This window comes from Somniosus microcephalus, chromosome 9, assembly GCF_052327205.1.
Source record: "Somniosus microcephalus isolate GS21.2 chromosome 9, FLI_Smic_1.0, whole genome shotgun sequence".
Taxonomy (NCBI): domain Eukaryota; kingdom Metazoa; phylum Chordata; class Chondrichthyes; order Squaliformes; family Somniosidae; genus Somniosus; species Somniosus microcephalus.
This window is the reverse complement of record NC_140995.1, coordinates 229,547,954-229,562,684: the sequence shown is the minus strand read 5'-3', so window position 1 is coordinate 229,562,684 and position 14,731 is coordinate 229,547,954. Positions and strand designations below refer to the sequence as shown.

The 14,731-nt window shown below is 43.5% G+C and overlaps 1 protein-coding gene across 9 annotated transcripts in view; it reads right to left on the bottom strand.

The window, feature by feature from the left end:
* The window catches only part of LOC147113104 (mechanosensitive cation channel TMEM63B-like), a 241,547-nt gene that overhangs the window by 122,456 nt on the left and 104,360 nt on the right, over nucleotides 1–14,731 (bottom strand). For 8 of the 9 annotated variants that reach the window (XM_085997977.1, XM_085997968.1, XM_085997973.1 and 5 more), the window contains one exon: nucleotides 10,404–10,494. In XM_085997977.1, coding sequence (XP_085854103.1) covers nucleotides 10,404–10,494 — 91 coding nt within the window. Of the gene's footprint in view, nucleotides 1–4,632; nucleotides 4,736–10,403; nucleotides 10,495–14,731 lie in introns of those variants that run through there. The other variant, XM_085997974.1, reaches the window with a different exon arrangement.

The window sequence follows — 14,731 nt, the reverse complement described above, 5'->3', positions numbered from 1 at the left end:
TGTCAGTGACTAAGGTGACATCAGGGAAAAATAGAAATGTCAAAGCTAAAGGCATTATATCTGAATGCGCAACAAAATAGATTAATAGCGCAGATAGAAATGAACAGGTTTGATCTAATAGCCATAATGGAGACGTGGATGCAAGTGGCCAAGGTTGGGAACTAAATATTCCAGGATACTTCAAAGAAACAGGTAAAATGGAAAGGAGGAGGGGTAGCCCTGATAATAAAGGATGGGATAAAGACAGTAGAGAGAAAGGATCTTAGTTGCAACAGTCAAGTAGAATCAGTTTGGTTGGAGCCAAGAAACAGCAAGGGGCAAAAAACGTTAGTGGGAGTTGTTTATAGGCCCCCAAACAGTAGTTGTAATGTAGGGCAGAGCATAAATCAGGAAATTAGAGGCGCATGTAACAAGGGTAATACAGTAATCATGGGGGTCTTTAATCTACATATAGACTGGGCAAACCAAATTTGCAGTAATAGTGTGGAGGACAAATTCATGGAATGCATACAAGACAGTTTTCTGGATCAGTATGTTGAGGAACCAACTAGGGAACAGTCTATTTTTTGTTTTTCTATGAAAAAACAGTGCTACAGAGGATTATGATAGTATCGCAAATTGGATGATTGGAAAGTTTGAATCTCTGGTTTGCTGTACCACAAAATACAGACATTAAACTGATGCCCTTTGCCTTCAGCAGCTCTCCAAACACCCACCTAATCTCTATCTAGTTTCTATGTGCTGTTCCCAAGGAAACTTCTAATGAAGGGCATTTATGTAGTAATTAGACAACATCTACACAGCACAAGAGAAGGCTGCATGGATTATCGCTGTTAAGGCAGGGCAGGTTACTGTGAATTTCTGGATTTTGATATCAACAACAGGCTTAAAAGGGCTCAAAAGGAACAAAACCCCATAGACTGATGGTGAGAAAGACAAGGGATGAAATCTTTGAAGTGCTGGCAATAATGTTGGAAGGTTGCATTAGATTAGAAACAAGTTAACATAGTCCCCGTATCCAAGAAAGGGAACACATTTTACATGAACGATTCGAGATGCATCAGTTTTGGATCAATACCTAGCCAAATAATGGAATCGATCAAGACCAAACTTGAGGACTACCTGCATGAGATTAATCTAGTAAATCATCAGCCAACATGGATCTAGAAGTGGAAGATCCTGTATGACCAGCCTCTAACTTTTCAGAGGATGTAAATCCAAAGCAGGTAGTAGAAAACTGCAAGATTCTGTGCATTTAAGGATTTTCAAAAAGCCTGTTGTGAAGTTCCTCATGAAAGGGTGCTATTGAAAATAAAAGCAATGTAATTAAAGGTAAACCTGAGTCTGGATAAGGAATTGGTTGAAGAAAGCAGCAGGAACTGTATTAGAGGAATGTCACAGGGAGGAAACAAGGAAAGAGAAGTACTGAGCAGAGAGTCCCAGGGATTGGTGCTCGATCCCCTAGCATTCCTAATCTTAATTAAGTACCTGGATTCAGAAACTGGGCAGTAGAGGTGGAGGAAGCAGCCAAGGACCCACAAAAGGAATTACACAAAATTTGCAACTGGTCACATCAGTGGCAGATGCAAGTCAATCCAGATAACTGCAACATACTGCACATTGGAAATTAAAACGGGTGCCATAAGGATACTGTGGATGGCGTAGGTACAGCTAAAGGTAAAATGGAAAGAAATTTGGCACCCAACAGGCCAAATCATTGTGCAGCAAAGTAAATAGAATGTTCAATTACTAGATCAATTCACTACAAGTCAGAAGATGCCATGCTAAAACTCTACAATTCTCTGACTAGAATGAGAAATTGTAAAGGCTATGGAGAACGTATAGAGTAGAGCCAAAAGGCTGATCCCTGCTGTCAAACGATAGTGTTTAGAAGAAAGCTTGGACAAGTGAGGATTAATTTTAAGGAAAGCCAGCAAAGGCAAATCGTATTTAACTAACTAGATCGAGTTTTTTGATGAGGTAACAAGAGGGTTGATGAGGGCAATGCGGTTGACATGGTGTACATGGATTTCCGAAAGAGGTTTGATACAGTGCCACATAATAGGCTTGCCAGCAAAGTTGAAGCCCATGGAATAAAAGGGACAGTGGCAGCATGGATACGAAATTGGCTAAGTGACAGGAAACAGAGAGTAGTGGTGAACGATTGTTTTTCGGACTGGAGGAAGGTACACAATGGTGTTCCCTGGGGTTGGTACGAGGAACACTACTTTTCTTGATAGATATAGGACTAGGGTGTACAGGGCACAATTTCAAAATTTGCAGATGACAAAACTTGGAAGTGAGGAGGATAGTGATAGACTTCAAGAGGACATAGGCAGGCTGGTGGAATGGGCAGACACGTGGCAGATGAAATGTAACGCAAAAAGTGCAAAGTGATACATTTTGGTAGGAAGAACGAGGAGAGGCAATATAAACTGAAGGGTACAATTCTAAAGTGGGTACAGGAACAGAGAGACCTGGGGGTATATGTGCACAAATCGTTGAAGGTGGCAGGGCAGGTTGAGAAAGCAGTTAAAAAACATATGGGATATTGGGCTTCATAAATAGAGGCATAGAGTACAATAGCAAGGAAGTTATGATGAACCTTTGCAAAACACTGGTTCGGCCTCAACTGGAGTATTGTGTCCAATTCTGGGCACCGCACTTTAGGAAGGATGTGAAGGCCTTAGAGAGGGTGCAGAAAAGATTTACAAGAATGATTCCAGGGATGAGGGACTTCAGTTACGTGGATAGACTGGAGAAGTTGGGGTTGTTCTCCTTAGAGCAGAGAAGATTGAGGGGAGATTTGATTTGAAAGGGTATTCAAAATCATGAGGGGTCCAGAGAGAGTAGACAGAGAGAAACTGTTCCCATTGGTGGAAGGGTTGATAACCAAAGGACACAAATTTAAAGGTGATTGGCGGAAGAACCAAAGGCGACATGAGGATAAACTTTTTTACACAGCGAGTGGTTAGGATCTGGAATGCTCTGCCTGAAAAGGTGGTGGAGGCAGACTCAATCGTGGCTTTCAAAAGGGAATTGGATAAGTACCTGAAGGGAAAAGTTTGCAGAGCTACTGGGAAATGGCGGGGGAGTGGGACTAGCTGAAGTGCTCTTGCAGAGAGCTGGCATGGGATCGACGGGCCGAATGACCTCCTTCTGTGCTGTAACCATTCTATGATTCTAAAGACATACTATAGTGTGCCTGTAGAGCACCTTCGCCTTAAAAGGAGGTTGCGGAGAAAGGACCTTATGGAAGTAAACAAGATACTAAACAGTACAAATAAGGTAAATCCACAGCACTATTTCAAGGCAAACCAGAATACTATTAAACAAGGGAGCACAGGCTAAAACTGATGAAAGGACAACTTAGAAAAGATGACAGGAAAAACAATTTCACAAACAGATCAACACTTGAAAGGGTAGAATAAGGGAGGCAAAAATCCTAGATTCATTCAAAAGACACTGTACGATACGGGGCGAAGTGAAGATTTTTTGGGTGGATGAGCTTAGATGGGTCAATGGCCTCCTTCATGTGCATCTACCGTGTAGTGTGAAGTTTTGAGAAGTTCAAAATTAATTGAAAAAGCTCTCAGTTCACAGCAAGACAGACCCGACCCCACTCCCCCACCCCATCATCATCCACTTAATGTTATTTCCTGCTGTTTGAACCTTTCTAACAAACTGCACTGGAACCTGAAGCAGTGAGGTTGGACTGATGGCAGTTTTGAATTACAGACTGTGTATCCCAGTAGGAGGGAGAGAACAGAAGATATAATCTGCTAATTACAATAGCAAATTACATCCTGTATTTCCTGTAAATTGGTTATTGAACAGCGGGGATTGTCCAAACTACAGATCGTGGGTAACATGCCCCTGCTCGAGCCCCAGCAATCCAGCCCACAAAGCCCAGGCAACTGAGTCCAATTATATTTCTTTCTCATGAGTTTGTCACATTTGAATTTTGTGGGTTGAGATTTGGAAAGGGTAGTTCTTCATGTTGCTATCTCATTGGTGGATAAATCCTAAATCAGAACACCAAGATCTATTATCAGCAATTTAAAGTGTGTGCAGATTAATGGGAGCACACACTTAAACTTGATAAACCACCCAAGGCTTCATGATACACACCTATGCAGCGCACTAGACAGACACTCCTACAGTACAGGATTAAACTTTAGATTTGAATATAACGGGACATGACTTCAGCATCTTAACCCACTGCAATCACAAGCTATCCAAAATGGCACTGGTCGTTTGATGCCGGAGTCTGCGCCGAGTCTGTAATGAGGGTGTGGTTTTACAGTGGTCTTTAATTTGGATGGTCAGGTCATGTTTTAAACACTGCCTTACAGATTTTTCAAACAGAACATCCAGCAGCACGAGCAGAAATCCCAGCACTATAGGCACACCACTGTATGGTTGAGAAAGCAGTTCTGCAAACAGCACCCTGCATTTGTTTAAACTCATTTAAAAAAAGACAGATTAGAAAAGAACTCATGTATTTACTAGAGCACCTGCAATGGCTGTGAATAAAGGCAGCTCATACTTAAATGGCACTGAGCCATTTGGACTGCTAAGGTTGCCGGTCCAATCCCTGATCTAAATTGTTAGAGAGAAAGAAAGACTTACATTTATATAGCGCCTTTCACGACCATCGGACGTTTCAACGCGCTTTACAGCCAATGAAGTGGAGTCACTGTTGTAACGTGGGTAAGGTTGTAATTAGGGTTCTATTAGGGTGGCTGAAAGTGGCTTTATTGTCCCTAAGCTAAGAAGGGGGACAGAGTGTGTCAGGGTCACTGTTCCTCATCGTTATCCAGTACCCCCAACTGGAAAGAGCAGAAGTGCGAGAATGTTGACCGAGTTTTGGTAGCCCACACTGGTTGAAGATCCTACCGACAGTTACGGCCTTGTGTGGAAGCTGGCCACTTGGATGAGAACCTGGAGGCATGCTAGTTTCCATGGAACTGTATTCCACCACCTTCAGGAGTCAAGAGGATAAAGAGGGAATAAAATCATGTGGGAGGAGGAAATTATAACGCCCAATACTGGCTGACAGCCTATTTCTCATCATTTAGAATTTCACCAGTATCTCGATGGCCTAAGTGGTGAAGTCTGCGAGCCATATATACTAGGAAGATCCTGTGTTTGATCGAGTCTGGGCCAAGTTAGCGGAGTTCAACCAGGCAGCGGTAGTTGAGCTATTATGGGCTGCAGTTTTCCGTGTTAAGGAAAGGAAAATAAAAATAAATATGGTCAGGGTTCCCGCTCCTGATCGCTAGAGTGGGATGTCCTCAATATTTGGATAGGCTGCAAATACATCAAACCTCTTGCATGAATATTAGTCGCTTGGGTGATGGCGCCTGGTGTCTACGTAACCATAATCCTAGTCAGAGAATTGACCAGCAAGGAGGATAGTGATAGACTTCAAGAGAACATAGACAGGCTGGTGAATGGGGGGGGGGGGGGGGGAGGGACACGTGGCAGATGAAATTTAATGCAGAAAAGTGCAAAGTGTTACAGTTTGGTAGGAAGAATGAGGAGAGGCAATATAAACTAAAGGGTACAATTCTAAAGGGGGTGCAGAAAGAGAGAGATCTGGGGGTATATGTGCACAAATCATTGAAGGTGGCAGGGCAGGTTGAGATAGTGGTTAAAAAAGCATACGGGATCCTGGGCATCATAAATAGAGGTGTAGAGTACAAAAGCAAGGAAGTTATGATGAACCTTTGTAAAACACTGGTTCGGCCTCAACTGGAGTATTATGTCCAATTCTGGGCACCGCAGTTTAGGAAGGATGTGAAGGCTTTAAGAGAGGGTGCAGAAAAGATTTACAAGAATGGTTCCAGGGATGAGGGACTTCAGTTACGTGAATAGACTGGAGAAGTTGGGGTTGTTCTCCTTGGAGCAGAGACGGTTGAGAGGAGATTTGATAGAGGTGTTCAAAATCATGAGGGGGTCTAGACAGAGAGAAACTGTTCCCATTGGCAGAAGGGTCAAGAACCAGAGGACACAGATTTAAGGTGAAGAACCAAAGGCAACATGAGGAAAAACTTTTTTTAAGCAGCGAATGGTTATGATCTAGAATGCACTGCATGAAAAGGTGGTGGAGGCAGATTCAATCGTGGCTTTCAAAAGGGAATTGGATAATTACCTGAAGGAAATTTTTTTTTGCAGGGCTACGGGGAAAGGGCGGGGGAGTGGGACTAGCTGAGGTGCTCGTGCAGAGAGCCGGCACGGGCTTGACTGCCTCCTTCTGTGTTGTAACCATTCTATGATTGTCTAATTCTATGATTCTAGGTGGGGTTGGGGGGGGGGGGGGGGGGGGGGAGGAAAAAGGGAGAAAAGGAAAAAAATATAAAATTTCACTACCAAAATATTTAAAATTTTGGGAAATAGTGCAATACAAATTAAAAGTAAATTTTAAAAATACTCTTTTCCATTCCAACTCTTCCCCTAAAGAGCATTCTACAAACGCTGGAAACGTACATAATACCAGTCACCAGACTAATCTTTGTACTCCTGCAAAAGTAATTGATGATCAGTATGATCTGTTACATCTTTGAGACCTTGGTAGGATCTATAAAAAGGGTCTGGACTTTGCTTCATCATCAGGTAGATGTCATGTCTTTGAGCTATATTATGGATACGTTCAATGACCCCGTACCACACTTCTATTATGCTTTGAAAAGCAACCTGCACTTAATGCTTTAGAATTAGTGATGTAAAAAGAACAGCTGACACTAGTTTGACCAGGTCATCACATCTTCTTAATAGGTAGTCTTGCATTGTCATTTTTTGGAACAGAAAAAAGCTAATGGGCCAAACATTGAGGTTCCTTTTGGAAAATGTCAACCTCACCACCCAATATGTCCCTCCATCCTTCCCTTTACAGAAGGGCATCAGATTATTTCGCGACAATCTGTACGCTGCTTCAGTGGCCTCACAATTGCCCCTCCCTTAGCTGAAAGCTCTATTCGACTTCCTCGCTCATTCCCGACTTCCCAATTTAAAAAAAAAAAAAAACACTTGCACCCCCTTGGGCGAAGTGGGGAATATCACCATCCTCAACCATGGTGGAGCCCAATAAGAGTGCAAAAAACAAAGTCCAAAGTATTTGCAAGTGCTGTCAGCCAAATGTGCTCAGGGGTCAGCAGGTGGTTCAACGCAGACTCCTCCCAAGTTCTCCACCATCATAGATAAGTGCCCAACCAATACGGTTCACTTCACACAATGTTAAGTGGCTAAGTGCACTGGACACAGCCAAGATTATGGGCTCCAACAATACCCTGGCTGTACTGCTCAAGGCTTGTGCAGCAGAGCTAGCCACCCGCTTAGCCAACCTGTTCCCGTACAGCTACGACACTCAACAATGTGGAAGATTTCCCCGGTTTGTCCTATTCAGGAAGGTCCGATCCCAGCCAATTACTGCACTATTATCCCCCTCTCAATCATCAGTACAGCGATGGAAGGATTCAGCAATAGTGCCATCGAACAACATCTACACAAAATAACCTGCTCAACAATGCTCAGTTATGTTCTGCCAGAAACACGGCTCGGAGTTCATCACAATCATGATCCGGACACGAATACACAAAGTGAATTCCAGGAGAGGCGAGAGTAGCTGCCTTCGACATCGAGGTAGCATTTGACCAATTATGGCACTCAACAAGGAGTCCTAGCAAAACTAAGGTCAATAGGGGCAAAAGGGAAACCCTTACAGCAGTTGGCGTCATACCTGACAAAGAAATGGTTATAATTGTCGAAGGACAATCAGGACATTGTCAGAGTTCCTCAGGGACCTGTCCTGGACCAAACATCTTCAGCTATTTTATCAATAATTTTCCCTCCATCATAAGGTCAGGAGTGGGTCTGTTCGCTGCCAATGCTAGAGTTCAGCTCCATTCACAACTCTTCTGGTAATGAAGCAGCCCATCCCAGCCTAAAGCAGGATCTTAATAACATCAAGGCAGGAAACATTTGTCCCACATAAGTGCCATGTAACAACCATCTCAAACAAGGGTAAGCACAGCCATTCCCCCTTGACCTTCAATGGATCAACATCACCAACTCCCCCACCATCAACATCTTTGGGGGGGGGGGGGGGGGGGGAAAGACACCAATGACCAGAAGTTTAACTGGATCAGCTAGATTAAGACCATGGCTACAAGTGCAGGGCAGAGACTGGCTACTCTGAACCAAAAGCAAAATACTGCTGATGCTGGTAATCAGAAATAAAAACAGAAAATGCTGCAAATACTCAAAAGTTAACATTTCAGGTCGATGATCTTGTCAAAAGGTCATTTAAATTGGAATTGGAATTGGTCATCGACCTGAAACGTTAACTCTCTCTCTCTCTCTCCACAGATGCTGCCTGACCTGAGTATTTTCAGCATTTTCTGATTTTTATATCTGGGTACTCTGAAGTCTGTCAACATCCTGATCAGGCAGCCACTGTTATAGTAAAACAAGGTGGTGGGCCCCGTTCAGCAAGCATGCTCTACAATATGACGACCATTACTGGTCTAGTTCAACACGGATGACTGACTTACCCAACAATTACTGGTTTCAGGTGGGCAATGGCAAGAGGAGAGAAAGTGCCATAAAATGGGTTTGTGTGGACAACAGGCAAAGATGAGAGCGATTTTAAGCTTATCCCTTCACAATCGAATAGCCCACCATCACTCAGTCGACGCTCATATGAATAATGGTTGCCTGGGCAAACTATTTGCGGGCTGATGTTCAAGGAATTGTACCCTAGCAAAAGAGCTAGGTGATTTCAGGAGAACTGGGGAGAAGATTGAGGAAAAATAAGACTATGAATAACACTGACAGCTAGCAGCTTTTGTAAATACTGCAAGTATCCATCTCCTTCAAGATAATGTTTAAGAGCTCCCAGACCACGAGATTTGTGTAGTCCATTACCAGGCTATTTTGTATAGTCTCACCTTGGTTTGTCCCCATACTCCTCTGGCACCTTCTCCTTTGAACACCTCACTTTGTTCAATCCCTCTCGTCACTCCTTTAAAATCCTCGCTCTTTAGCCCCCACCCAAAATTTCTCACCAGGATATCTCATTCCTTTCCTCCCTCAACTTCTGCACCAAGCGACTTCTCATTCTCGGTGACTTCAACCTCCATCTCAACTCACCTTGGCCTCTTTCCTCCGACTTCACTGCCCTCCTGTTCTCCTTAACCACTTCCTCCATATAAACTCTCCTACCCATATTCACGGCCACCCCCTTGAACTTGCTATCTTACATGGCATTTCAATCACAGACAAGGCCATCTCTCATCATTTCCTTGTAGCCCTCACCACTCACATCCTCCCCTCAACCAGACTTCCTTCTGCGTCTGCCACTGGAAAAGAAACACTCCCAAGTCTCTTACGACAACACTTTCAAGCTCTCAACTGCCTAGCCTTTAGCTTGTAGCCCTCCGTTCACTACGATATATTTATAGCTATCGATCTGCTCAATCACACACTCACCTCCGCCTTTTGATACCCGTATCCCCAGTAAAACCCTTACTCTCTCCCACCCTGGTCATTCCCCATGATATGGCCCACACCTTCACTCCCTTAAGTGCAAGAGGCACAGACTTGAACACATCTGGCGCACAACTGGTTTAGCCAATCATCGCCAGATCTGGTTGGACTACATCAAGTAGACTCGGGCCATGCTTCCCTCTGCCAAAATTGCTCACTATTACAGGATCATCCTGGAATGCATCTCCTAGCTACTTTTTTCCCCCCACCAGCAATCATCTCCTTAAATCCCTCTACCCATGCCCTGCCACCCTTACATCCAACAAGTGTGAGGAGCTCATGTACTACTTTGGTCACTAATACTGAAACGATCTAGTCAGCTGCCTCTGCCACATTCTTCCCTTCCCTTTGCCCACCAAGCAAAGATTCCCCCAGGTTCCCCCCTGCCCTAGCCATGAACTTGTATCTTTCTCCAGTTTCTCTCCTATCTCCCCTCATGATCTTTCCAAGCTCATCTTGTCCAAGAGACCCACTTCCTGCAACTTGACCCCATTCCCACCAAACTGATGACAACTCAACTTCCCTGCCTGGCCCCCATGCTAGCTGATATTGTAAACGGTTCTCTTTCATCAAGTACTGCTCCCCTCCCTTTCAAATCCGCCATCATAAACCCCCTCCTCCAAAAACCCCACCCTTGAATCAAGTTGAGTCACCCATCCAAATATCTCTTCCTTTGGCTTGATAACAATTTTTGTCTGATTTGTGGCTCCTGTGAACCATCGTGGGACGTTTTCCTGCTAAAGTTGCAATATAAATGCAAGTTGGTGTTGAAACGACAATCAAATTATGCAGTGCAAGTGACAGTATAGTTCCTGTTAATCTGCTTCTAGAGAAAAAAAAGCAAAATTACTTACATTGTCTCGCTGATCATAGTCAACTGAGCTCGACACCGAAGTCAGACGTTCATAGCGGTCGTGGTTCTCCGAATGCAGAGCTGAAGCCACGCTGAAGAACAAGAGAGTAAGCGCTTCTTACATAGGCCATTATCAGCACACAATCACCCCACTAATCCCAAGAAAATTGACACTAAAGTGGCATTAAAAGTTCTGCACAGCAGGCCTCCATGATGCTGACCTTTCTACTTTAGCACTTTGTCATTTCAAAATGAACTGCATTTTAAATTGCATTAAAAACAGAATATCCATGAGCAGCAGACCCTCAAGGAATTTGTCTTTGCTTTGCCACTTAACTCCTTTCCTTCTCACTTCATTTAGTTGGCTTGCTTAGCTTGGTAAGGGAATAGAAATATGTTGTGCTGTCCTTTGGTAATACCCCACATTTTTTACTAAGACTTCACATCTAACCAGATCTTCTCAGAGTGTCCTTGCTAACTGAGGTTGTCAATGACTGTGGAGCTTTGGAGCTTGTAGCACAAACACCCACTAAACCCAGATAGTATGGAAAAGAATGAGGTGGAAAAGTGCTTTAATATTACGGAATTATCTTTAAACTGGTCATTTTACCCCAGTCTAACTGGGAAGGATGGTGCACAAATGTTGAATATCAGGAAGCAAACTGGGGGCTGGGAGGAATGAAGAAAAAGAGAACATTTTTGATGGGTTCATCTCCCTCATTCAACTGAGTCAGTGCCAATACCAGAGACGTCGAAGTAGATCACCTGCCCTCGCAGTCACTGTTACTATTACGTGACACAAGGAGACCAAGACAAGGAAAGAAAATGCAGGAGAGGGGGCCAAGCCTAAAGAAAATGCCCAAAATATTATAGATATTTTAAAAAGTGACCAAATTGGGACCATGTGTCAAATTGCTTTGGTATGTTAACAGTCCTATACAAGATAGAAATTGACTGTTCCCCATTCTGATTTTAGGCATAGTCCTTAACCGCCCCCCCCAATAAAAAAAGTGAGTTCTAAAATTAGGGCTAAAACCAATAAAACACAAATACCAACTCTCATGCTGGCGCTCTGGTGCGATGCACACAACCAATTTCCCCGTTTGGTGCAGACTTCATCGTCTCTCTCTGGACAGATGGGCAGCTTTGACAGAGTGCACCTCAAGACACATACATACAGTTGGATGAAGTTCCATGGGGCGGGGAGGAAGGGGGGTAGCCGAGGACAGGGCCAATGATGCATGCCAACTCGTTCAACCGTCTGCACGTGTTTATTTAATATTTTATTTGTTCCTTCCAAAATATTCTGGGTTTTTAAATTCCAAACAGGCTTTATTTTTGACCTGAACAAGCACAGATTTGCTGCGCTCACCTTGAAGGGTGGTGTGTCAATAGTACAACTGTGCACTCAACCTTTAGGATGTAGTGGTTAAATGGTGACGTAGATAGAACTATCTGCTAAAATAATCTTTTTTTTTTTTTTTTTAAATCCAGAGAATCCCAAAAGTCCTACCCCAGTCATTAATCAATAGCAACCAATTTCCTAAAGCCTTCCTTTTTTTTTTAAACAATGTTCTTAAATTTCAAAATAAGGTTTTGCTTTCACACATCAGCAGAAGTAGATCCTGTGGGAACGATTCAAAGAGGAATAGGGCACTTGACTTGTGTCCTGGCCAACATTCCTCCCTCCACCGCCGAAAGAAAAATTAGTTTAAGCGGTCATTCCCTTCACTGCTATTAGACATCGCAGTGTGCAAATCAGCCACTATGTTTGCCTACCAACAGTGACTGCACTTCAAAAGTAATTCATTTTATACAAAGAGCTTTGCGGAGTTTGACAGAAGTGATAATGCAATCCTCTCTTGATTATTCTATATATTTTGGCACTAAAATGCTTTTGCACAGTAAATATGAAGTGAAGATTTAATTGCCCTGTCACTTAAACTTCAATGTGAAGCTGAACTGCAATTAAAAACCATCAATTTTGTCTCCTCGTCATTTGCCTGGTGAGATATCAAGCACATGAGGCCTGCTAACACACAAGACAATGCCACTTTAACATGGAATCATGTTGCCAATCACCACCACCATCTCCAGTTGTTCATCTGCTGGCAGCACGTGCAACTTGCGAGGGAAGAGAAGAGAGGTTAGATAAGGGGGTTAAGATTCCCAGAGCCACGGACCTTTGGAAACCATCAGTAGGTAGAGAAAATACAGTAGAAAGAAAGAGATGTTCAGTTGGAGCTCCCAACAAAATAACCAGCGACATCCTGCATTCCAAAAATCTAGTAATATCGGGGGAATTTGCCGACACTTATCCGACAGAGTCCTAATGGTTCCAACAATTTTTCTAGACATGACTATTATCTGCATTAAGCCCTTGTTGGTTAAGTAGTATGCTAGATGCAGTGACAACTCCTTTCAGACTGCCAGTTATCAACTGCAGCCTTGCCCTCCCCAGCCTTAATTGCACCAGAATATTTCTATTTCCCGTGCCAACAACCAATGTTCGACTGGCTTCTCTGACCAAGAATGCCCAATTAGCGTTTAAAGGTCAAATTTTGGCTGTGGTAGCACTCCCACCTTTAAAATCAGTAGTTTATGCCCCTCCAGACGCTTGAGCACATAATCTGAGCCGATACTTCAGTGCAGTACTGCACTGTCAGAGGTGCCGTCTTTTGGCTGAGGCGTTAAATGGAGGTGTCTGCTTTCTCAAGTGGATGTAAAAGATTCCACAGTATTATTTGAAGAACAGGGGAGCTTTCCCGGTGTCTTGGCCAATATGTATCCCTCAACTGACATCACTAAACCAGATGATCTCGTTATCATCCTAGAGGCACCACACTGTTAAATTGCAGGAAAATCCGACTGAACATCGATGATTAAGAACAATTAACATTTTTTTTCAATACCAGGAGGAGGTCATGCAATAAATGCACCTTGTGAGAAGCTTCACTGTATACGCCACATAAGCCAGGATTATTCATGTACTAAAAATCACCTTAATTCGTCAGAAATTTCCACATATGGTGGTCTGTACAGCCAAATTACAGCACAAAAACTGTCGTTACTGATAGCAGCCTCTGCTACTCTCGTCTTCCTCTCTTCCATCTGCTCCTGACCACAACCCCCTCACCGTACTTCTAATCTCTTCCACTGCTTCCCTTCCAGCTCATCTTTTTCACAAGACCCACCTCCTGCATCCATGATCTCCTCCCACTCAACTACCCCCACCTCAACTGATTCCCATGCTTCCCAATCTTGAGAATGACTCACCTTTTTCAAAACTTCTAACCAACCCCCTCCTCTAAAAGCCCACCCTCAATCTATCGATCCCTTTCAACTACTGCTGCCTCTTAAAGCTCGCTTTCTTCTCCAAGGTCCTTAAACATTATCAGATTCCAGCTTTGTGTCTATCTATCCAAGTTCCTTCAGTCCAGCTTCTGCCCTCTTTAAAGCACTAAAAGGGCTAACAAACAGACTAATATAGACTTCTGCTTGAACAGTAATCAAGGATATTTTTTAGTATCTTGTTATGATGAATAAACCCCTATTAAGTAGGGGGAAAACAAAAATCAGTTAAGTTTCTTTACTCCTAATCCAGTTTATCTCCTTCGCTTTCCCGCTCACCGTCCACAACACCCCCCAACCCTTCCCCACCCCCGAACCAGCTAGAACATGAACTTACGTGGATGTTGAGAGCATGTTTGGGCTCAGCCATGAAGCATTCAGTGGTTAAACAGCCAGCCAACACTCACTATCTGGGCTCATGTGAAAAATGGTTACTTGGCAAGGTACTGGGGTTTGTAACCCACAAACTAAACTATTCTAATGCTTCCTTTGCTCCACCCTCAGAGTCATTGAATGATATAGCACAGAAGGTGGCCATTTGGCCCATTGTGCTTGCGCCAGCTCTTTAAAGACCTATTCAATTAGTCCCACCCCTCTGCTTTTTCCCTGTAGCCTGCAAATATTGCAAGTATTTGTCCAATCCCGGTTTGAAAATTATTATTGAAACCGCTACCACCACCCTTTCAGGCAGTGCATTCCAGAACATCATAACTCGGTGTGTAAATTCCACCCCCCCCCTCATGTCACCTTTGGTTCTTTTGCCAATTACCTTAAATCTGTGTCCTCTAGTTACTCATCCTTCTGCCACTGGAAACAGTTTCGCCTTACTCGATCAAAACCCTTCTCTGCTCCAAGGAGAACAACCCCAGTTTCTCTAGTGTCTCCACGTAACTGAAGTCTTTCATCCCTGGCTCCAGTCTAGTAAGTCTCCTCCTAAGGCCTTGACATCAAGTGAGGCACCCAGAATTGGCCACAATA